The sequence below is a fragment of the Colossoma macropomum genome, unplaced genomic scaffold, assembly GCF_904425465.1.
Source record: "Colossoma macropomum unplaced genomic scaffold, Colossoma_macropomum, whole genome shotgun sequence".
In the NCBI taxonomy this organism is placed as follows: Eukaryota; Metazoa; Chordata; class Actinopteri; order Characiformes; family Serrasalmidae; genus Colossoma; species Colossoma macropomum.
This window is the reverse complement of record NW_023494790.1, coordinates 27402725-27426893: the sequence shown is the minus strand read 5'-3', so window position 1 is coordinate 27426893 and position 24169 is coordinate 27402725. Positions and strand designations below refer to the sequence as shown.

Here is a 24169-nt window from a genome sequence, read left to right as displayed (position 1 = left end):
GAACACTGAGGTGAAAAGGGCTGAGGGCCCCTGATTTAAAAGGCAATTTTTTTAATTTTTAAATTTTTAAAAGGCAAATTGAAATATAGCGTATAGGCCTCTGTGTAAGATACATGTTTGTGAAATAACGCCTAGTATTTATTTTCGTGCAGTTTCATGGCATAAACACACGTAAGAAAATGTTGACAGCATCGCCATGTTGTCAAAAATGGAAAAATATTTTAAACGCACAAAGTGTCAAACAGTCAAAAACATATTTCATGAAGCAGTCAGGAAAATACAACATAAACATAACATTTTTGTATGGGTCTAACAGTTAGGTGAAATGAAGTTCATATTAGCTTCGTCCTCCACCACTGCGACCAGTTTCATTCCGCAAAATAAACCTCCTCCGAACGAGGATGGAGAGTAACGAGCAAAATTACGAAACATATTCACTCGATTAATGCTCCTAGCTTCATTTAGGACTTGGTGAGTTGGTCGGGAGTTGCTACGTGTGTCTTTTTTATCCTCTCTCACCGACTCCCCCTGCCTCCTCCTCCGCTCGCAGAAATTTATAAAGAACAAAAAATCGGACTGGGGAGGGGGTTGATACGCCGAAGCTGAAATCGAGAGGCGAATCCAGGAAAGAGGAGTATTTTGTACACGGGACTTTCCCCCCCTTCGTCCCTCAAAAGGAGGGGGAAAAGTCGAATTTTAAAGGCGACCAGAAGATCAAGGCTCGCTAAATAGGCGACGACGCCTATTTTTGAGGATATATATATTTTTAATTCGTAAAAAAATATGGCCGAGAACGTTCTGGAGTCTGGCCCGCCTTCAGCCAAGAGGCCTAAACTATCCTCTCCGGCACTTTCTGCCTCAGCCAGCGATGGAAACGGTAAAGATTACCATCTCAAATACATTTAACCGAAGACAAGGTTGTTTTAGACGTTTATTTCCTTGTGGCTTGGGTTTGTTCGTGCGCTTATATTGTCATGTTTTGGCAGAACGGGTGTTGATGGTTTTTCTGTTTCGCCGTAGCTAGCAAACCGCGGCTAACGCCGTCGGAGCACACAGGACTAGCTTAGCTTGTCATTCCTGCTTTTACCGAGCTGTGCCAGTTAGCTAGCTAGCTATCGGGTGCTAACGTTAGCTGGATGGCTGGTTAGTTTGTTAGCGACAACATTAGCTTACAGCCTTGGCTGGTGGATATCGTCCAGAGGTTGTTGAGTTTAGGGAGTGCTGTTTCACACATCACAACATCGTAGTTAGGATGCCAGTTAGCTTTGTAACTGTACGTTAATAGAGCTCAAATCTTTGTATATGTTATTGGTGCAAACTAAACAGCTATAAAGAGCAAGTGTTGTGGTGTATTTTAGTATCGCTTTAGCTGCAAATAAACAGCGGTGTTGACTTCCCTGTGATTAAATTCTCTTGGTTTGACAATAAGCCCAGCTTGGTCAGCTAAAATTTGCTAGCTTAATTAAATGTTGAGCTTCGAGTCATATTCACAACTAGCTAGATTAGCGTTAACTGTCTCAAATTCGTTTAATTCTGATTTGTAGCAATGGGGACTAACTGGCGAAACCAAATCTATTTCTTTTGTTATAAACTGTTAACGTTACAGTTTGGAAATAACGTTATATTCGAGACTGATTTCGTCTTTTTAGCCACAGTCGACAAATATCAACGCTCATTAGCCTGGTTGCTAGTTTGTTATCCAATCAACTTGAAAAACTTGCAGCCCTAACTTAGTATAATATGTTTTCACCTAACCTGAGTTTCAAGCATAAATCTATTTCATACATTTGTCACTTCTGTTTAACAAGCTAGCCCTGGTAGTATATTTGTCTTTTTTCTTGTTGTTTGGCGACGCGGAGATGTGATTGAGACTGTATCGCTGATATTGTTAGCTGGTCAGCTAGCTGGTGTTCACACTGTGTAAACGCCGCAGCCTCAGGCCCAGTTACAACTCCGACACTCCTGCTGCTTCTGGCATTGTTAGCTAGCTAGTTGGCTAACTCACTGAGGTTGGCTTCGTCTTTTCAGGCACCGCATAATTCAACCTTTCTAACCGCTTAAGTTGAAATAAACACCTTCAACCACCATTCATATCGTTTGCTCCAAGCAAGGTTTGGTTATATCGTCGTGTTGACCACAATTCGCCGAGTTGCCTGCCTGTCGAGCTAGTCCAGCTAGCTAGTTGTTTCAAACACCCGATTGTCTTCGGTCATTTTTTTCTTCCCCATCTATATACATCTGTTTCCATTGTTTAGTCATGACAATAACGAACTTGCATACTAAGAAGAAAACGCAGGATTTAGTAATACGTTTTGTAATACGTGCAGGCCGATATGGTCAACTTGGTCATCGTTTGCTTCGATTTTATTTAAAGTTCAGTAACGTTAACTGCTTGCTAAGTGGTTCCCTAAGTGCACCCAGAGACGACAATTTCGAAACCACGTCCAGATCTTAATGGTCTTCTGTATCACTGCTCGCAGTGTTTTTCGCTTTTTAGTTTTATATTTTGCGAATGGCACATTATATAGTCATTGCAGTATTTCGGGAGCGCAGTCAGTGTATAATTAATCACGCAGAACAGCGTTTTTGTTTCTTTCGGATTTATATATGTCGCTGGAAAAGCTACTTCTGATTTACAGTTTGTTTATTAAATAGCCTCGTTGACACAGGACTGGTTAAGCTTTCTAAAATCAGTGGAGTCGAGTCAAAATCATGTTAAGGTTGAAATCACTATTTTCAATAACAAAAGTTACAGGTACATGTGTAAAATGGTTGTATGATGATGCTGCTGCTCTACAACTTCGCAGATTTCAACTCATTTGAAGAATCTAAAATGACTAGAGAGCTGGAAAATACAGTCCAACAAAGTATAACTTAACGTCCAAAATGCCTCCTGTTTGAAACGTGGTAATCAAACCTCAGGCAGAAAACCTACCAAGACAGTATTATAAATAGATAATAACAATGTATTAATCATTTAATAACTTTTTTCTGTTCCAAACAAAATGACATTTTGCTTAAAATGACTTCTTTTCTGGCATCTAGTTTATAGTACTTCAGTCTAAATTGTGTGTAATCTTATGAATTGTTATTTATATGACAGGTGATTCTGAACATTTGAATCTAAAGTATGTACAACAGAACACAGTTTGTTTGCTGTATATCCTCTCTTAGTCTTTACAATGCAGTGAACGTAATGCATGTTTCTCATATTGTAATTAATGCATTAGAACTGGTGGAGACTCATTAGGATAGTTGGAATTGCAATGATGTAATTGTTATGAGATTAAATAAAATGGTTATTTTGAATGCCTCCAGAGGTGCAAAAAATGTTTTGTTAGAAGTCTCAAAGTATATGAATGAACTTGAGACGTTCTCTCCTCTTAGCAGCGTGTCTTCTGTTTACCTCCTTGAGGCTTCTGACCTTACAACTTGTTTGGCACTTTTTCAAACCATGGCTTGCACTGAATAGAGATACCCATATTGACCTTGTCTGTGCTTTTGGCTGCTAGTTTTAAAAGTATATGAGCATATCGTCACATGAAAAGCACACAACATTTCATTTTGAACAGATTGATAGAAATCGCCCAAAATCACTGGGTTATATTAAAGTACGTTTAAGATTTAAGTTTGTTTTTCCTTGTCATGTAAATTTATCGTGTTTGTAACTCTAGGCAAAAGGTGATAGAGAAAGGCGTATGTAATTGAGGAAATTGCAATTATGTTAATGCTGCTGAAAAGCAGTTAAACATATTGGACATATTCTTATTTTTTTGTTTTCCAGTTTCAAGTGACATCTTAGACAGTAACATTTGGTAACCAGCTCTTAATTTTGTGGGGGATTTTTCAGTATATTTTTTAAAAATCTTTTTTGTTCTGTTAAACTTTTTTCAGATTTTGGCTCCCTCCTTGACCTGGAGCATGACCTCCCAGATGAGCTCATCAGCTCCTCTGAGCTGGGTTTGGCAAATGGAGGAGATCTGGGCCAGCTTCACACCAGCCTGGGTGGTGGAGCTGGGGGCAGCATGCTTGGAGGGCTTGGAACGGGCCAAGATGCAGCAGCCAAGCACAAGCAACTCTCCGAGCTCCTCCGGTCTGGTGCACCACCCGTAGCGGCACAGCAGCAGGGAGGAAGCCCAGCAGGAGCCTCGATAGGGCTTTTGGGGAGTATGAAGGCATCTCAGGGTCCTCAGAGCATGGGCCCACAAGGCCAACAACACCTGTCCCCACAGCAGGCCAACCTGATGCAGCAGCAGCAGCAACAGATGGCAGGGATGGTGGGCGGCATGAACAGAGCCATGCTTGGACCTCAGAAAGGAAATGGTCAGCAGCAGGCAGGGGGGCCTACGCCTCAGCAGCAAGGCATGATGGGAGGGCAGATGATGAATGGCTCACCCAGAATGGGGTATCCCAATCCAGGCATGGGCAGTAACAGTAATCTGCTGGCAGAGACCCTGCAGCAGCAGACGGCAGGAGGCCCGGGAGGACTCCGAGCACAGCAGCCTGGAGCACTGAACAAGGTAAAGTAGTGGTGTTGACAGCTGTGTCAGGAATCATTTTTGGATGTTGGTTTAGCTTCCATATTCTTGTTGCGTTTAGTTGGGTGATTTTTGTTTGTCAGAACAAAAGTGTCTTGGACATTCAAACATGTATTAAAGTCTCTAGCTGACATGTAATTTTTGTTTCTGGAATGGAAAGAATGGCTAAAATGTAGAATATGAAACCTGTAGAATACATACATAATTGTGCTATAATAGGCTAGTTGTTAAAGTCTAAATCTGTAGCTGCAAGGTTATGTCATTCAATTTCAAAATTAATTTCTGAATCTATCAATTAAATCCATTAGCGCTCTTGCCTTTTAATATAATTGAAGTATAGGATGTTTTTATAAATTTGGATAGAAAATGATGGGAAAAGTGTAGCTGTGGAGGAGAAATGTGCAAACAGTTAAGACACTCCTTCCTGCTATTATATCTATTGTTGTATAGTGCCTTCTTGAAACATTATGATGATTAATAAGGAACTTTGATCCCTTCCTTTCTAACCACCCCCTTTTGTCTCTTTCTTATATATCCCTCTTTCTTTCTCCCTCTTTGTGATCTTAGATGGGGATGATGGGATCTGCAGGCCCCTATGGAGGCCCCTATAGTCAGAACACAGGGCAGGGTCTGGGTGGTGCAGGGCTGGGCCCGCAGCTCATGAACAAACCAGGTATGCCCAACAGCCTGGCCCAGTTCAACATGGACAAGAAACCCCAGCCCATGCCAGGCATGCCAACCATAGTGAGTAGATCATACATTTATTCAGGTTTGCTTCCATAATTTTTGTACAGTTTGCAGTACTTTAAATGTGATAAACTTAATTTAAAATGGAGTTCATTCATGTTAAAAGTATACAAAGCTTGAGATGAGTTTGAAAGACTAACTTGCAGTCTAGATGGTGAATAGTTATTCCACTGATGAGTGGCAGTGACTGTGCAAAAAGCCTTGTCCTTCATACCTCTCAACAAAGTGTGAAGCATTTTTGATTCAACATTTGATGAGAAATATCACTTCTAGTTTTTTGATAGCATGTGTGGATTAGTTTTCATGAAAAGTTTCTATTTGTTTTTACAGTTACTAAAAAAGCAACATTTTTGGCACTGTATAGTGTAGCGCATTGATGAAAGATGAGTCATTTAGTCTAATCTTTTATAAACGCATATCCTTTCTGTTTTAAAAAAATGTTTACATATACTAAGGTGCAGCATGGTCAGAGGCCAACTGTAATTTTTAGTGAAATATCCTCTTTAATGGTGTAAAACGGCTACATACCCAAGACATACATTTTCTGTCTCTCTCTCTTGAACTTTCAGGCTTCCCAGCAATCGCCAGCAGGTGGCGCTGGAGCTGGTGGGGCTGCTGGTATGGTACCTAACACCCAGGGAGGGCTTGGCCCAGCATCAGCAGTGGGTGTTCCTCCAACAGCTGACCCAGAGAAGCGCAAACTCATACAGCAGCAGCTGGTCCTCTTGCTCCATGCCCACAAGTGCCAGCGGCGTGAGCAAGCTAATGGGGAGGTACGGCAGTGCAACCTGCCCCACTGCCGCACCATGAAGAACGTTCTGAACCACATGACACACTGCCAGGCTGGCAAGTCCTGTCAGGGTGAGTCAAAGGCAGGACCTAAACAGGAGTTGATGTTCTAAAATGCTTTTGTTTTTTTGTTCACTAGTGTGTAATTGTATTCCCAGTTAAGTTGTTGCATTTTCATGTTGTATGCTGTAGGGAACAGGAGGTCTCACAAACTTGTTCTTTTTCCCTTGTAATTTTGTATAAGAGCTTAAAACACTAACATATACTTTTCTCAAACCAATTTGCAGTGGCACACTGTGCCTCATCCAGACAGATTATCTCGCACTGGAAGAACTGCACACGGCATGACTGCCCTGTCTGTCTGCCACTGAAGAATGCAGGAGACAAGAGGAATCAGCAGTGTGAGTGTGTGTATCAGTCCACCAGATGCTGTCTCTCTCTGGTTTGTGTGCTAGATACCAGGCAATATATAGGCACTCAACTTTCCTAAATATTGAATTGACTTCAAATGTGTGCTTCATGAAACAAATATGGAGATATGGATATAGAGCATGCACCATACAGATTATCTAAGACTTGTAGTCCTTATTTGTGTCAGTATTTTATACAGCAGATTGTATTTTGTAGCTGTACTTAACTCTTCTCCCTGCCCTCTCTTTTCCCGCAGCCCTACTTGGAACTGCTAATGTGGGTTTAGGCCCAGCTTTGGGAACCACACCAGGTCCACACAGTGCTCCCAATCTTAACACCCCAGGCCAGATAGACCCCAGCTCTATTGAGAGGGCTTATGCAGCTCTGGGCCTCACTTACCAGGGTAACCAGGGACCCTCTCAGCCTGCCCAGCAAACACCTCGGGCGCACAACACAATGGGTAAGACCAGAATGCTCTTGCTGGTTTTACACCACGTTTGTTTGCTATAGTCTGCAGTAGAGTTTGGTCATTGTAACGGTGTATCTTTTTCATTGGTTCTTTTGATTTCACATATACTATAGTACCACATATTTGTTATTTTGATGAGAATTTGGCAAAGATACACGCGCTCTGTCGCTGTCATGTTTGCTTCCATTAGTGCTCCAAAAACCATTTCTAGGTTTATTTCATTAGCTTACCATTGTATAAAATCCAGATCTATTCCTTATGTATTCTGCATATAAGTATTGTTTTACTTATAAACATGATTAACGTCTACATCTGTCATAGTCAAAGCACAAAAAACAAAAAAAACCCTTGAATTCTACTTTATGATCGACTGGTTTAATTACGCTTTAGTTTGAGGCTGCTCAAATCAGGTCACAGATGCCTGGCCCGTACCTATCAAAATGTGTTCCACTGCTCTGACCTCCTGCAATTAGAAGAGAAAAACATGCTCCAATGTTGTTGTATTCCCTTGTTTGGTGTGGACCATTGTAAAAATGCATTCCTATCACCAGTGAACTGAGCCATGGTTCATTGGGAGGCAGGCCAAGACTTGCAATGTTTGGTGGTCTATGGTTCAGTTGTTCAGTGTGTCAGAGTACAGGTGGGATGTTCACACCTTTTATTTAAAACAGTACTAAAGAAGTTAAATTGGTCCACAGCAAACAAGATAGGTGTGGAAAATGGCCTCTGTTTATTAGACTGGAATTTGCTTAAGTATTTTAAACAATGAGGTTACTGTGTAATTAAATAATCCATAATGGCAAACCACTAATAAAGGATGCGGATCTTGCTTTACCAGGTGGGAACCCAATGGGTGTAAATGGGGCTGTGGGTGTCCAACCTCAGAATCAGCCATCTAACCTTCTTCAAGATACTATGCTGCATCTCAACATGAACTCTCAGAGGTAAGTAAATAACTTTTCCAACATGTTTCAGTTCTGGAAACCTGTGATTTGAGGTTCTCGAGTGGTGTTTCTACTTCACTATATGGTTTCTGCAGATTAGGATCACCGTTTTCTATTATGAATTGTGATATGTATTTATAAAGACATTGTTTCCCTCCACTTCTTCTAGTCTGATGAATGACAGCAGTGGTGTGGGCAATGTGGGCTCCATGCCTGTGGCCACTCCAGCTTCCGGTCCTGGCATGAGGAAGAGCTGGCATGAGGACATCACCCAGGATCTGCGCAACCACCTCGTGCATAAACTGTATGCACTTCTTCATACTGCGTGTTACTGGGGGAGAATACAAAATTACATAAAATGATTTTATTCTCGTACAGGGATGTAGCTACATCCCAGTTTTCATCTTCTCAATTGTCTTTGTTGCCTCCTTCTCCTGCAACAGCGTCCAAGCCATCTTCCCTACTCCAGATCCAGCTGCGTTGAAGGATCGGCGTATGGAGAACCTAGTGGCTTATGCTCGTAAAGTAGAGGGGGACATGTATGAATCTGCAAACAGCAGGGTAAAGAATTCCTACAGTCGTGTGGTGGGAATCATTACTATCAATGTTTTTTTTTTATATATATATATATATATATATATATATGTATGTATATGTATGTACACACACACACCTATTAGTATTTATTTATTTTTTTGGCAAGTCATTTTCTTAGGTTTTATTCTCCCCCCTGTAGGCAGAGTACTACCACCTGTTGGCAGAGAAGATCTATAAGATCCAGAAGGAACTGGAGGAAAAACGGCGAACACGACTGCAGAAGCATGGCATGATGCCCACTCAACCTGGAATGCCCCCCACAGGCATACAGCAGGCCCCACCTGGCATGGCCCAGCCAGGGCCACCTACAGGACTTCCCCCAAGTGAGTAGATTAGTCACCGGTGCTTATACAGACACTAACACAACTGGTCACTTTCAGGATGCAAGGTGCAAGCATAGTTAATTTACAGTATGCACACATACAAATGTGTAAGTTATACAAGTTGGTACCTGGGCATATTATAAAATCATTAGATTTGAATATTTTGGAATCCAGTGAGCTTCAGTAATTTAATGCACTTTCCATTGTTCAGATGAAACTTGATAAATTTTTCCTCTCACTACAGATGGCCCTCTCTCGGATCCGTCAATGGTGCGTCCTACTGGACCAAACCAGATGGTGAACAGGATGCAGACCCCTGCTGGTCAGTGTAATAGATGCTTAGTGTTGCTTCAGTTTTTCTTCTTGGAGGTAAACGTTAAATGTTAGAGAAAATAAATGCTAAGTGTTACTAATATGCCTCTCTTTTGGTTAGGAATGAATCCGTTTAATCAAATGCAGGCCATGGGTCAGCGGTCCACACCTCCTCTTCCACTCAATGCGCCCCTCAATCAGGTTGGTAAAGTTACTAGTTCAGTTGCTTTTATCAGGAGTCCTTCGGGTGGTGTTAAGCTATATGACTAATACAGGCTGAATTGCTGAATTGAAACACAAAACACAATTGTGGATAACAAGCAAAGCATGTAAAATGTAACCAAATCTTACTTTGAGCCTACTACATTTTATTTATGAATGCAACAAATAAAAATTAAGAAAAATAACAAGTAATCACCAGAAACCACATGCTTAAAGAATTATGATGAACTGTGCTCCAATGCATCAATGTTTAGAAGACTGAGTTTAGAAGTGTGACCAGTCAGTCAGTAAAGCGTGATTTAACAAACACTATTGGAATTTTTAGCCCTTTTAGAATGACTGACTATCAATGTCGGCAACAAAATGATCATATCATTCAGGCCCTAGTTGTGCAAAATTTAGATGATTTGTCAAGCTTCAAAATAAATAAATAAGTAAAAAAAATCTACATACCATTTCCAATGTCATGGCCGTAGCAACAGATGAGACATTTGTAGACCTGTTTATTGCTGGAGGAGTTCCAGCAGTACCTTGGTACCTCTTTCTGACCTGGAGCTGATTAAGCTGCTATCCATTAATGTCTGACAGTCTTACCCCAAGTGCTTATGTTTGATCTTTTATTTTTTTTTTAATGTTTCAGATGGGTATGGGGCCTGCAAGGATGGCAGGACCAAATGTTGCTCAAATGCAGAATCAGTACCTACCCCCTGGCCAATTTTCAGGTTCAAGCCCATTGCTTGGCTCTGGTCCTGTTGGTATGGCGCAGCCTGGCACTCAGGGTGGCATGGCCCAGGTAAGAGTAAATTCCTGTGTAGTTGTGTTCAAGACACAACGCTGAAATCTCATGATTTCTTGCTGTAATTCAGCTCATTATCAAGGACAGGAACATTGTGAAGCTGCATTGTACTGTAGTCCTTTAGGAAAGTGAGGGAGTATTACTTTTTAACAGAAACTATTATTATATAATTTATTATTGTTTAACTCAGGTACTTGGTGCTTCTCCTTGTAAATATTTTAGTAGTGACATGTAGATATGTCTTTCACTCATTCAGTCACTCACTCACAGCAAGGTCCTGCCCTGTTTTATGGAAGTAATGTGGTCATACATGTTTAATTTTGATTTGAATTATTAATGTCTTCTAAACACTTCTGTGTTTTGTTGTTTCAGCAGGGGCCAATGTCAACCCCACCATCTCTGCCAGCCAGTAGTCCTTTAGCCCAGCCTGGTTCTGCTGGAGGAATGGGCAGTGGGGCTTCAGTGGGCTCTCTTGGTCCCAACGGTGGAGTTGGCATGCCCCCGTCATCGACCCCCTCTCAGTCTATGAACCTTCCGCACTGTCCACCCGTCCGACAGAGCTCTCCTTCTCCAGCACGCAGCCGCACGCCCACTCCACACCTCACACCTCCTCCAAGCCTTTCAGGCTCGCAGACCCCCCAGCCCCACACCCCCAGTCTACCCCTTTTGGCTCCGGGTGCTGGTCAGCAGCAGTTACCTCAACCTGCAAACTCTGACAAAGCCATGCAACTCCAGCAACAGCAGCCATTAGGTGGGACTTCAGCAACACCCAACGCTGCTCCCCAGCATCCGCCTACTCCAGTAAGTGTTCCCATCCTGCAGCATGCTGAATTAACTAAAATTACATTCAGGAATGATGGTACTAATAACAGGTGCTGTTTTCACAGTGTGCCATGTCATATAATTCAGTGTCGATTACCACATCTGATTTTGTCTCTTCACTTCAATTACAGTTGTCTCAAAAGGGCTCTCTGCCGGTTGATGGCCAAGCTACTACTCCTGCCTCTGTCAGCAGCGTAGACGCCTCCACTCAGCAGGTTCCCTCAGACATCACTGCCACCCTTGAGCCCAAGATGGAGGTCAAGCAACCAGAGGAGGAAGAGGAGGAGGAGGAGGAGGAGGAGGCAGATGAGTCGATGAAGGGAGGAAGGACTGGAAAGAAAGGAGACCTAAAAACAGAGGAAAAGCCAGAGGTAAAGACCGAAGACAATTACTTTGAGCAGGAATGAGATTATGGCTTAACACAAGGCAAAGTTTCTGTTTTCATTTATTCATTTATTTTTGCCACTTGGTGTAAGACGTTCTGTGTGATGTGCCCATAGATAAAGAAAGAGGAGATATCAGGTGAAGAATGCAAAAGTACACTCATGGAGACATCCACAGAGGCAGGGGAGGACAAAAAGCCTGAGATAAAGACTAAGCCTAAAGAGGAGGATGCTGGTTCGGGATCCACAGGCCCCCAGAGCTCACACTCTGGAGTGCCCTCTAAAAAGAAGAGTGAGATCATTAAGCCTTTCCACAGACAATACACCATAGTATTTTGATATAGTTGCGGGCAATGTGATTTATATTTATCGACTTCATGATTTTTGTCACAGCATATAACAATATGCTTTGCTAAGTATCTCTATGCCTAACACTGATTGAATAACTGAATGCGTGAACATCTTTTAACCTCTCTCGCTGTGTGTTTTTTGAAACTGTGTTTTGTCTCAACAGTCTTCAAACCTGAGGAGCTGAGACAGGCTCTGATGCCCACACTGGAGTCTCTCTATCGACAGGACCCTGAGTCTCTCCCCTTCCGCCAACCTGTGGATCCCTCACTTTTAGGAATACCTGTATGGTTCTCCGTAGTGCACTTGTTTACGCCATTTAAGTGCTAGATGCATGCTTACATACACATTTGTTTGTCCTTTTATTAATACTCATGGTTTGTTTGTGACCTTTTGAGTCACATTTTTAACTGGTCTTTAATGTCCTAGTATAAACAAATATTGTTTCTGATATTTTCTCCTACCCACAAAAAGCGATGGCACAGTGACTTTTTTCTCTTTTCTGAGACTAATATTGAAACTCTAGTATTGGTCAACATGGATATTGATGATTATTTCTTTATAAAATACGAACTTTTAAAATTTATTTTTAATTGAATGAGAGTGCAATTTCTGGCTAGATTTGTTACTGGAGTAGATCAGATTAATGTTTTTTTTTTTTTCCCTTTCCAGTATGCTGTACAGCTTTTTGTGCTGATATCTACCCCATTTTATACCTGTACATAATGATATGCCATATCTATTCACAAATAAGTTTGTAAATATGACAGACTGAACCCAGTTGTAATTGTCTAAGTCTTATGAGCAACATTTTTCTGTTTGTATTTAAGGATTATTTTGATATTGTGAAGAATCCTATGGACTTGTCTACTATCAAACGGAAACTTGACACAGGCCAATATCAGGAGCCATGGCAGTATGTGGATGACATCTGGCTTATGTTCAATAATGCCTGGCTCTACAACCGCAAGACATCACGGGTCTACAAGTACTGCTCTAAACTGGCTGAGGTGTTTGAGCAGGAGATTGACCCTGTGATGCAGAGCCTTGGCTATTGCTGTGGGAGAAAGGTGGGTGTCGGGACTGTGGGTTGATTATTTTTCACTGCACAGGTACTGCTTAAATGTGACTGGAAGAAAATGAAATGAGTTTGTCTAATCAGTAATCACTGATTTGATTTAGTTGTCATATAACTGTTTGTAACTGTTCCCATCGCTTTGTTTCTTTCTCTCTTTTCTCTTGCATCACATTTTCCCCCTCGCAGCTGGAGTTCTCCCCTCAAACTCTCTGCTGCTATGGGAAGCAGCTATGCACTATACCACGAGATGCTGCTTACTTTAGTTACCAAAACAGGTAAGGAACATAAATTGGGGCAACTGCCACCAAACACATTCTCTCGCAAAAATCCTCATTGCCATGTTACGGTATGGCGTTTTTGAGCCCCAGCAGCCAAACTTGAGTAAAGCTGATACTTTGTGTAAATGATTGTAAAGATGGCTGGATAATTAAAAACTAATTACTTTCTCCAATACTTTTCGGAATGTTCAGCATTAAGTTTGCCTACTGGTAGAAAGCTAATTTTAACTAATTGTCCCTTTGTCTTGACATCAAGATATATATATATATATATATATATATATATATATATATATATATATATATATATATATATATATATATATATATATATATATAGTTTTTGTTACTTTACAGAAACATTGAAAAAATGTTCATTTTAAACAATGTAATTTTGGGCCATTTGTGTTGCTTTGTTAGCTATGAAATGTTTAGATAATGTTACAAGGTTTATGTGACAGTGATTTGTAACCTAATAAACTGTGCTGTTCAGCCCAGAATATATGAAGAGTTTTATTCTAAAATGCTATAAATAAGTTTAACAATTTTGGATATAATAAGTTCTTGAGATGAATAACAGCTGACGTATAATGGAAAAAAATATTTGTCTAATAAATGTGTTATCAATCATAATATAGCACTGATGTTACTTGATGTTACGTGTAAAGCCTACTTCCAACAACATACATCATGGGAAAAAAAAATCTTGAATGTGGTCTATAATGCGTTTTAGAGTGAAACCCTTCATATACATGCCATTTTTGTGCCTTTTACAAGAGAGGACCTCAAAAATGTACCTTGACAGTTCTGCCTATGCTGCGTGTGTATATGTTTAATGTGCTCATGCGTCTGTAAATGCTTCCCCTCACCCCTGCCTCCCCCTGCAGTTTATTCTGCCCTTGTTTAGCTGTGATGGTTTACTCATTACACATGCAAACGCTAATCTGTGCTTTGCTTTGGCTTTCTGCTTGTCTTGTCTGTTGTTTGTCTCTGTGTCCATCCGTCCATTACTTCCCCTGGTCCAATGTCCCATGTTTATTTTCTCCCTTCCCAACACCCTTTTTTCCCCTGTCATGTCTGCAATGGCCTGCTTTCATCTGACCATTCATCTGCACCATACCCCCCCCTTCTCAAACCCCCTGCTCAAAAACCGTGCATCATGATTGGCTCCTCTGGCGACGACCCTGTTCTGCGCTCCTCATCTGTGCCTGCTTCCCTTTTGGCCTGCCCTGCCTTGCCCTGCACTGATTGGTGTCTGCCTCCTCATGGCCTCTCTGTGATTGGCTCTGGTGTTGGTGAATGTTATAGTTCACCAAAATATGGGCTTCTTGCTGACAGGTACCACTTCTGTGAGAAGTGTTTCAATGAGATCCAGGGTGAGAGCGTGTCCTTAGGGGATGATCCATCCCAGCCTCAGACGTGAGTATCTCTCTTGGTCATACATTGATCCTTATGTGTATTACATAAATATTGATTTGTTGAACTTTTTGTTTGATTGTTGTTGAACTTTTTGTCCTGTTTGAAAATGTCACATGTTTCAGGTCCATCAACAAGGACCAGTTTGAAAAGAAGAAGAATGACACACTTGACCCTGAGTTGTAAGTTAATTTATTCTCTTGTTAGCTCTGGGTCCACAAAGCTTCTTAGAGCAGTAGTGCTGATTTAGGATCAGACTCATGTCTTATTTATTGATCTTGCTGACCAGAAGAGATCCTAGATCTGCCTTTCTAATCTGAGAAACTTTGTGAATATTAATGCATAATTTGTGTAAAGTACACCCAAGCCATGAGATGTTTTTTCCCAGCGAGACTTTTATCAGTGGCTGATTGCCTTGTATTACTTGGGGGTTTGCTTGTCTTTGAATATGCCATGATGAATTTACTTTGGTTGATGTGTTGAGGTGCATGTTATGCATACTTCAAGAGCTGAATGTAATGTTTTTTTCTGTCTGTTTCTTTCTCTTTGTAGGTTTGTGGAATGTATGGACTGTGGGCGGAAAATGCATCAGATATGTGTTCTGCACAATGACACTATTTGGCCATCAGGGTAAGTCTTCCTAGTGCTGAAAATGTCATATTAGGCTTTCGGTTGATTTGATTTACTGTATTTCAGTGACTAAGCAGCCTATCTAACCTGTATCTCTTGTGTTCTTTCAGCTTTGTGTGTAATGGGTGTCTCAAGATGTCCAACAAGACCCGTAAAGAGAATAAATATGCTGCTAAAAGTATGTTGAGCTGAGCTTTTGAGAATGACTCTTGTGTTCTAAGCAGTTAGTTTAAAATGCAACTAACCAAATGATACTAATGATTTAATTTGTAAACCATCAGTAACATCTTTGAGCATAATGACTGTAAACACGCTTTTCCCCTTTAGGGCTGCCGCAGACTAAACTGGGCAACTTCTTAGAAACTCGGATTAACGACTATCTGAAGCGCCAAAGCCACCCAGAGTCTGGTGAAGTCACAATTAGAGTTGTCCATGTCTCTGATAAGGTGGTAGAGGTCAAACCAGGCATGAAGTCCAGGTGAGCAGAATTGCACGCTCACTATACATGTAGGGCTACAGTCATTTGTTATTGTTTGATAGTTTTATTCAAAATATCACAAGGATTGTGAAGATGGTTGTGCTATGATTGCTAACCAGTCATTTTTACAAAACCAATTCTAAAAATGTTGAGACAGTATGTAAAATATGACTAAGAACAAAATCCTTTTTGACCCATATACAATTGGAAAACAGTACAGAGACAATGTGTTTTAATATTCCAAGTACTTTTTTTTTGGGGGGGGGTGGTGGTGTATGTGTGCCTATCCTAAATTTGATGTCAAAGCTGGATAGGGGCCTGTTTTGCCCCACGTTTTTTAGTTTAAACAACGTTCATTAATCATTTGGGAACTGAGGACTAAGCCTGGGCGATTAGGGTCATGTAACCGGATATCGTTAATTATGGACAAGTAACCCGATGGTGATGTGTAAAATGTGATAATTGTTACTTTGGTAAAAGCTGAGAGACTCAAGCAGTTAAACAGCTTGAAAAATAGGTTGGGGAAACTGGGGTTCACGTTTAAGAAGAGTGCAGTCGTGCACACCAGTAGTCAGTTTTACACACACACAGAGAGGGGGAGGTTTGTTAAACTGCCTGTGTTATTTCTCGCTACGCACTGTAATTCTAGCTTTACGGCATGGGTTCCCCTTAATTTACTATATGTGAATGGAATCAAAAATGAATGGCAACGTGCTTTGGAACTTCAGATAATCTCAAAGTGACTCGCTGCAGTAAAGAAAAAAAGAGCTCAAATGACAGTTAGAATAGAGCTGCTAAGTTAGCTCTAACCTAGAGACAGAGTTCCACTGATCCTCGTCTACGGTCGGTGTTTGCAATAATAATCGCAATCTTTTAACTCTGCAGTATTGTGCTAATTAATTTTAAATGTCACCCAGGCCTACTTGTTGTTTTCGCCAGTTGTTTTCATTGTGAAAGTGGAATATTTTTCCTAATCTTGCTCGAAATAACACTTCGGCTGCCAAACAGTCCAGGGTTTCTAATGTCGTATATTGAGCTTCATAATATCCCTTATTTTTTCAAAGGGAGAGAAGTCAGGCTTGCAGGCAGGCCAGTCTAGCACCTGCACTCTCTTACTATGAAGCCATGCTATTGTAACATGCAGAATGTGGCTTGGCACTGTCTTGCTTACACAAGCTGGGACATCCCTGAAAAAGACATTGCCTAGATGGCAGCATATGTTGCTCCAAAATGCTTATGTACCCCTCAGCATTAATGGTGCCTTCATAGATGTGTAGTTACCCATGCCATTGCTGCTAACACACCCCAATACCGTCCCCCAGATGGACACTGACTTTTGAACTTTCTGTTGGTAACAGTCAGGATGGCCCTTTTCCTCTTTGGCCTGGAGATCATGACACCATTTATTTCCAAGAACTATTTTCCAAGATATTCCTGATGCCTTGTAGTTATATTCGTTTCAGAAGCATGTCAGTTTCAAATGCACTGCTGTCTGAGGGATTGAAAGTCACAGGCATTCAGTATTGGTTTTCAGCTTTGCCCTTTTATGCATGGAGATTACTCTGGATTCTCTGAATCTGAATATTGGACTGGGACAAACTTCCCAGTCCAATATTTTTCTTGTATCCAGCTTTGTCTGGATAAAAAGTATGAAAATGAAATTGGCTAATAGTTATAAACTTTGATATTGCCTGTGACTCACGTTGTTTGTATAATGTATGTTTTAGAGTGTGTATCTTAACCAAAAATCTGTTGTTCATTATGTTGATACCTTTTTATTCCTTCCCCCCAGGTTTGTGGACAGTGGTGAAATGGCAGAGTCTTTCCCATATAGATCAAAAGCTCTCTTTGCTTTTGAGGACATTGATGGTGCTGATGTCTGTTTTTTCGGCATGCATGTCCAGGAATATGGTTCTGACTGCCCACCCCCAAATCAAAGGTCAGGCATTGAACGCTTATAGTGTCCCTTTCTTTGATCCATCAGATGTGTCCATGTTCTTTTTAGATGTGCATAGAGGTTTCTGAAAGCATGTCATCGCACTGGACTTCTCATTGAGTCAGGTTCTGCTCTTGTTAATGCTGTTTGTTTTCCTTTCGACAGACGGGTATACATATCCTATCTGGACAGTGTTCATTTTTTTCAGCCACGCTGTTTGAGAACAGCAGTCTACCATGAGATTCTTATTGGTTATCTGGAGTATGTCAAGAAACTAGGGTAAAAATCCAACTACTTTTTACCTTTAATATTTTCCAAGATAAAACAAGTGCTTAATGAAAACCTTTTCATTTTGTACATGCACAGTGACCTGCATTTCTTATTATTGTTTGTCACTTGTGCCTACCCCAGATCAGCTAAAAGTTTGACTCTTCTGTTTTGGCTTTTCTTTCAGGTTTACCACTGGCCACATTTGGGCCTGCCCCCCTAGTGAGGGTGATGATTACATATTCCACTGTCATCCTGCAGACCAGAAAATACCCAAACCTAAGCGGCTGCAAGAGTGGTATAAGAAAATGCTGGATAAAGCTGTTGCAGAGCGTATTGTACACGATTATAAGGTAGGAATGAGTTTAGTTGTCCATAGTATGTACATTTGCATTTAAAGTACTCTAAGTAATACATATGCTCTGTAAGTGGCATTACAAAGAGTATAAACAGAAGTTCAAAATGAAAAAACTCCTGTTCGTTCCTTTGTAGGACATATTCAAGCAGGCGACAGAGGATCGACTTACCAGCGCCAAAGAACTGCCCTATTTTGAAGGTGACTTTTGGCCCAATGTGCTTGAAGAGAGCATTAAGGAGCTGGAACAGGAGGAAGAAGAGAGAAAACGGGAGGAGAACAGTACTTCTAGTGAAAGTGTAGATGTAAGTTTGAAGCATCCACTTCTCCAAGCTCTGGTTGCATTAACTGGTCAAGTTATCTGATTCTGTTCTGCTTGACATCCTACAGGCAACAAAGGGTGATAGCAAAAATGCCAAGAAAAAGAACAATAAGAAGACAAGCAAGAACAAGAGCAGTCTGAGCCGAGCCAACAAAAAGAAACCAGGGATGCCAAATGTGTCCAATGACCTGTCACAGAAGCTTTATGCTACTATGGAGAAGCACAAAGAGGTAGGATGAAAGGCATTTGTTAACAGATACATTGGAGTTGCAAAATGATCTTTTTAAAGCTTTAATGTTCTCATTTTTCTCTTTGTAAGGTGTTCTTTGTTATCCGGCTGATTGCTGGACCCAATTCCAATGCTCTTCCACCCATAATCGACCCGGATCCTTTAATGGCCTGTGATCTGATGGATGGGAGAGATGCTTTCCTGACACTGGCACGGGACAAGCACCTGGAGTTCTCTTCACTGAGGCGCTCTACATGGAGTTCAATGTGTATGTTGGTAGAGCTACACAACCAGAGCCAAGATAGATTTGTGTACACCTGTAATGAATGCAAACATCATGTTGAGACGCGCTTCCACTGTACTGTTTGTGAGGTAAGGAATAAAAAAATAAATAATAAAAATAAATCTTGGTGTGGTCTAAGGGAGAGAGGTCATTGGCATTCTTGTTAGAATTACCACTGTAACATGCATTTAAAATGAAATATTGGGTAATCTACAGAACCTAGGTGGAACTGTGTAGTTATTCTGTAGTCTACTACTATAACCATTTTCTCTCCCATCACAGGATTATGATCTTTGCATCACTTGCTACAAAACAAAAGGTCATGAGCACAAGATGGAGAAGCTTGGACTGGGCCTGGATGATGAAAGCAACAACCAAGCTGCAGCCTCCATGCAGAGTCCTGGAGACTCTCGCCGCCTCAGCATCCAGCGTTGCATCCAGTCTTTAGTACATGCTTGCCAATGCCGCAACGCAAACTGCTCACTTCCATCCTGTCAAAAGATGAAACGGGTGGTTCAGCACACCAAAGGCTGTAAGCGCAAAACCAATGGTGGTTGCCCCATCTGCAAGCAGCTAATTGCACTTTGCTGTTACCATGCTAAACATTGCCAAGAGAACAAGTGTCCTGTGCCATTCTGTCTCAACATCAAGCAGAAACTGCGTCAGCAGCAGCTTCAGCATCGGGTTCAGCAGGCCCAAATGCTGCGGAGAAGGATGGCCAGCATGCAAAGAACAGGCCAATCACCAATTGGTGGAAATGGAGGCTTACCATCACCTGGGAACAATGGTACTACAGGCCCTGGCACACCCACACCAAGCACTCAACCTCCTACGCCACAGACTCCCACTCAGCAATGTCCACCTCCTGTACCCCAACCTGGGGTTGCAGGTGGCCCACAGCAGCAGCTGGCAGGAATGGTCCAGCATCATCAGTTCCAGCAACTGCCTCCAGGTGGAGGGATGATAAACTCTCCACAACAGCAAATGGTACAACAGCAACAACCACAGCCACCTTCAGTGCAGCAGCTTCAGCATCCTAACAGCCTTCCTCCGTATGTGCAAAGACCTCCAGGCTCTTCTCCACTCTCTAATTCTATGGGGAAACCAGGCATGGGCCCAGCCAACTTGCCTCAGCAACAACAGACAAATTCAGGGCAGTCAAACTTTCCCCAGCAGCAGCCCACTGGTCCCCCGGCTGCCGCCCTGGAAATGGCGTTGAAGATTCAGCGAGTGGCGGAGACTCAACGGCAGATGGCTAAACAAAAGAGCCTCCAGATAGGAACAGGAATGCAACAGCAAGGAGGGCCTCAGAACCAACTTCCTCCTCAGGTGCAGTTGCCACAGCAAGCTCCGCAGGGTGGGGCTCCACTTCAGCCACCACAGCAGCAGCAGTGGGGGTCACCCAGCATGCCCCCTCAGCAGCGAATGATGGGCCAAATGGGTCATCCAGGAATGGTTCCAGCTCAACAACAGCAGCAGGTTACTCAACAGCAGCTGCAGCTTCCTCCACAGCAGCAGCAACAAGGGCATCCGGGAGTGATGGGAATGATGGGTGGCCCAGGTGGGGCTACAGGTGCAGGGACTGGCACTGGAGGTCTCTCACAGAGTGCCTTGCAAGACCTTCTAAGAACTCTTCGGTCCCCTAGCTCCCCTCTCCAGCAGCAACAGGTCCTGAATATACTGCGCTCAAATCCTCAGCTTATGGCCACCTTCATCAAGCAACGTGTACCCAGATACCTTGGGAGAGGTGGTCCTGGAGCTGGAGGTGCAGGCCCAACAGTCATGGAAGGGCAGCAGGTAAATGTAAATGCTGGGGCTCCTCAGCCAGGTATGCACATGGGCCAAGGGGCAGGCATGCCCCCAATGAATCCACTTCAACAGCAGCAGCAGATTCAACAGCGTTCTATGATGGGTGTGAATATGCAACAGCAACAGCAAATGGCTGCTTTGCAGCAACAGCAGCAGCAGCAGCAAGGAGTTATGCCCGGTCAAGGCAACATGTCTAATATCTCACCCCAGTTCAGAGAATTGATGAGGAAACATTTGCAGCAGCAGCAGCAACAACAGCAGCAACAGCAGCAGCAGCAACAGATGGGAAATCATAGTCAGTTCCAGCATCCCCAGCAGCAGCAGCATGGTTACCTTGGCCAGCCTGGCATGCCTCCTCAGCAGCCTGGTCAACCTCAAGCTGGTGGACTCCAGCAGCAGCAAGGAGGACCCCAGCCTGGCATGCAGCAGACCTACCCGGGATCCATGTCTCAGCAGGTGGCAGCAGCTTTGCAACAGAGGGTGCACCAGATGCAGCAGCAGCAGCAGCAGCAGAATGCTATGACTGGGCTCCAAGGGGGTGATGGAGGTCCTGGAGGAGGTGGTGGTGGTCCGCTCCAGCAGCAGCTACCGCCCCCTCAGGGTGGTTCCCAGCCTCAGCCTCCCCAGGCCATGCTCCAGCAAGCACTGCACCAAAGGCTCCTTCAGCAGCAGCACCTAGGTGGTGGGTCTCCTGCTCAGCACAACAATCCCATGAGCCCTCAGCAACAGATGTCCCAGTCTCCCCATTTGCAGGGTCAGCAGCTGCCCACTTCCCTTAGCAACCAGGTGCGGTCACCCCAGCCATCACCACGGCCCCAGTCTCAGCCACCCAATTCCAGTCCGTCTCCTCGCATGCAGCCCCAGCCTTCTCCCCATCGCATCTCTCCCCAGACCCAAACAGGCTCTCCACACCCCGGTCATCTTCCCCAGCACCACACTGGCATGGTGGCTCCACCACCTCCACAACAACCACCACAGCCATCTCAGCAGCAACAGGCTAACTCTTTGGACCAAGCTCAGTTTGGGTCAGACCAGAACACTATGCTTTCACAGCTTGGTGGAATGGGGGCTCTGCATGGGCAGGGGGCTAATGACATGCTGGCTGGCAACAACCAAGACATGGGGACAAATATTAATCACAGCTCATTAGATCTAATGTAGCACTACAGTCCTCAGAGAACTGGCCTGATTTCCTGGATTGGGTTGCTGTTTTATTGCTGTCGTTATTAGTGTTATTTAATATTTTTTGAAGTAAATGGAAAAAAATACAACTTCCTATGGGAGATACTACATTAAATGCGCAAATTAATAAATTAAATGAATGGTAAGTTATTGCTGTTAATATATACATATATATATTTTTAGCCAGTTGCGTTCAAAGGGTTTTGGGGTTAAAGGATGGGAAAAATTCTCCTTGGTATATGACGAGTAATATTTTTGGGGTCTGCCTTTTTTATAGATATTTTTTAAGATTTTAAAAGCATAAAATTAAAGACAAAACATGTTAACACAATAGATCTTTTTGTTTTCTTTTTCTTCCATACACAGTCAAGATTGTACCCATTTTTGAAAGTGTTAAATTTGATTCAGAAATAGCTGGTGGTGGTTAACAATTATTACTGTTTATTACCATCATTCTCTTGGTCAGCTTATATCCCTACAGTGTTCATGTTTTTTCCTTTTTTCCAGACATGTGATGGCATATTCTGTTTGAGACAGCTACAGTTCACAAAGAGTATATTTTTGTTAACAGAATCAGGCAAGAAATTAATACATTTATATTTGGTATTTTTCTTTTTTTGTAAAGTTTTGTGGGGAGGGGGGTGGGGATTATGTGAAGTTTTGAGTGTTCGTGTGTTTTCTGATGGCAGATTGCATGGGAAATGTCTGTCCTCCTATGCATGTCACAGTTCTCCCACTTCCATGAACCCTCTTCTGTGAATGTGTGCTCCATTCATCGATTCTGTCCCTTTACGTTGGAACGGTAATAGAACTGCTGACACTACAGGTGTGCTACGCTCCTAGGACACAGTGCAGTGATTTGTACCACAAAGACTAAACTGATGAGGGAATGTGGATATCTCGAAGAAGCAACCTTTTAATCCTCTTTTTCCATCTCGCTGACTCTGTGCTCTCACTATTCTTTGCCCAGGAAGGAACTATTCCCCTGACTCTTCCCTATGACTTAAATGCTCAGAACTTTGGGATTTCAGATATCTTTCTTTTTTTCCCTACTGTATAAAGAAAAGTCTGGACCTTTTTTTGTTTTGTAATAATGGGCAGACAGGCATAGACTTGTGAGAATTTTCTATTGCTGTTTCCTGTTGATTTAAGCTCTTAGGAGTTGTAGAACTTTAGGGCAGCTTAGAGCAAGCAAGCTCAATCTGACACATTTTGCCATGAGGTTGTATGAATGGGGTGCTGGTCAGTACTATTGCAGTTGTGTATGTACTAAATTTCGGGGTTTTCACTTGAACATGATGGGTGTGTACTAACAAGCCAGTGCTGGCTCTCTTTGTCTCCATGTTGCACGCAAACATAAACACACTGTGGAGGGCACCTACTGTGCATTTTGGATAAAATGGAGAGGACAGTTTCTGAATGAACGGGAAAAAGACAGCAACAACCCTATTCAGTTTGTTTTTTTTTTTCATAAGTTTGACTGGTAAAGGGGGTGGGGAATAACCACATGACAAACAGTGGCAATATGGCTTGAGACTTATTTTATAAAAATGAGATACTTGTCTTTTATATAAAGATATATTATTTAATTTAATTTTTGGAAAAATAAAAAACTTGAAGAAACAGGAGCTGATAAATGACACTTTTCCTAAAGATGTAATGGTGATGCAAAATGACACTGCTGTCATACCTTATACATCCCACTTGGGGACTGCTGAGAAGTATCATGCCGTTTTGATGAAATGTCTTATACATGCATATATGAATATATACATAATGATTCACTGTACAAACCATGGTAACTGAACAGATTTTTTTTCTCTCTCTTTTTAAAAACATACAGACTGGAAAAAGACCATGTGATTTGTTGACGTTTTGACCACTTTTCTCATGCTAACACTTTTTGGTGTTTGCTGAGAGGAGCAAAAAATATTTGATGCTCTGGTTTCTTTTTTTTCTCTCTCTTTTTTTTTTTTTTTAAGTTATTCTGGTGGTCAGATTTTTGCCAATTATTTAATTGTACATTAAAGTATGTTTGTACCAATGGTAATCAGATGGCTTCTAATTTGGTTTAATTCTGCCGCTTTCGTGTGTGGTTCTAGATTAAATATATATCCCGCTCGTGGCCATGCAACCTTAGTAAGAACGGTCAGATTGTATGTGGGTCTTCCCTCACTACACCTGCACCGTTTTAAGTGTAGGCTT

At 42.2% G+C, this 24169-nt stretch overlaps 1 protein-coding gene across 2 annotated transcripts; it reads left to right on the top strand.

Annotated features, from left to right (window-relative positions):
- Window positions 1–431: 431 nt before the first annotated feature.
- ep300a (E1A binding protein p300 a) lies at window positions 432–23047 on the top strand. Of its 2 annotated transcripts, none has more exons than XM_036572878.1 (31): window positions 432–877; window positions 3895–4520; window positions 5106–5282; window positions 5855–6146; window positions 6362–6475; window positions 6742–6945; window positions 7793–7898; window positions 8068–8202; window positions 8342–8459; window positions 8635–8818; window positions 9063–9140; window positions 9252–9331; window positions 9993–10145; window positions 10521–10949; window positions 11102–11341; window positions 11471–11645; window positions 11868–11986; window positions 12532–12771; window positions 12966–13054; window positions 14396–14476; window positions 14599–14655; window positions 15026–15103; window positions 15214–15281; window positions 15431–15581; window positions 17374–17520; window positions 17683–17796; window positions 17972–18137; window positions 18277–18444; window positions 18530–18691; window positions 18781–19062; window positions 19256–21943. In XM_036572878.1, the coding sequence occupies exons 1-31, from the start codon at window positions 784–786 to the stop codon at window positions 21941–21943; spliced, it is 7815 nt and encodes a 2604-aa protein (XP_036428771.1). In that variant the 5' UTR covers window positions 432–783. The 2 variants fall into 2 exon arrangements, with proteins under 2 accessions (XP_036428771.1, XP_036428770.1); XM_036572877.1 differs by having other exon boundaries at window positions 784–877; window positions 6362–6481; window positions 19256–23047.
- The last annotated feature ends 1122 nt before the right edge of the window (window positions 23048–24169 follow it).

Coding starts and splice junctions, on each gene's coding strand:
- ep300a (XM_036572877.1), top strand. CDS start 784: ATGGCCGAGAACGTTCTGGAGTCTGGCCCGCCTTCAGCCAAGAGGCCT. Junction 5,283..5,854: donor TGCCAGGCATGCCAACCATA/GTGAGTAGATCA, acceptor TTGAACTTTCAG/GCTTCCCAGCAATCGCCAGC. Junction 10,146..10,520: donor CTCAGGGTGGCATGGCCCAG/GTAAGAGTAAAT, acceptor TTGTTGTTTCAG/CAGGGGCCAATGTCAACCCC.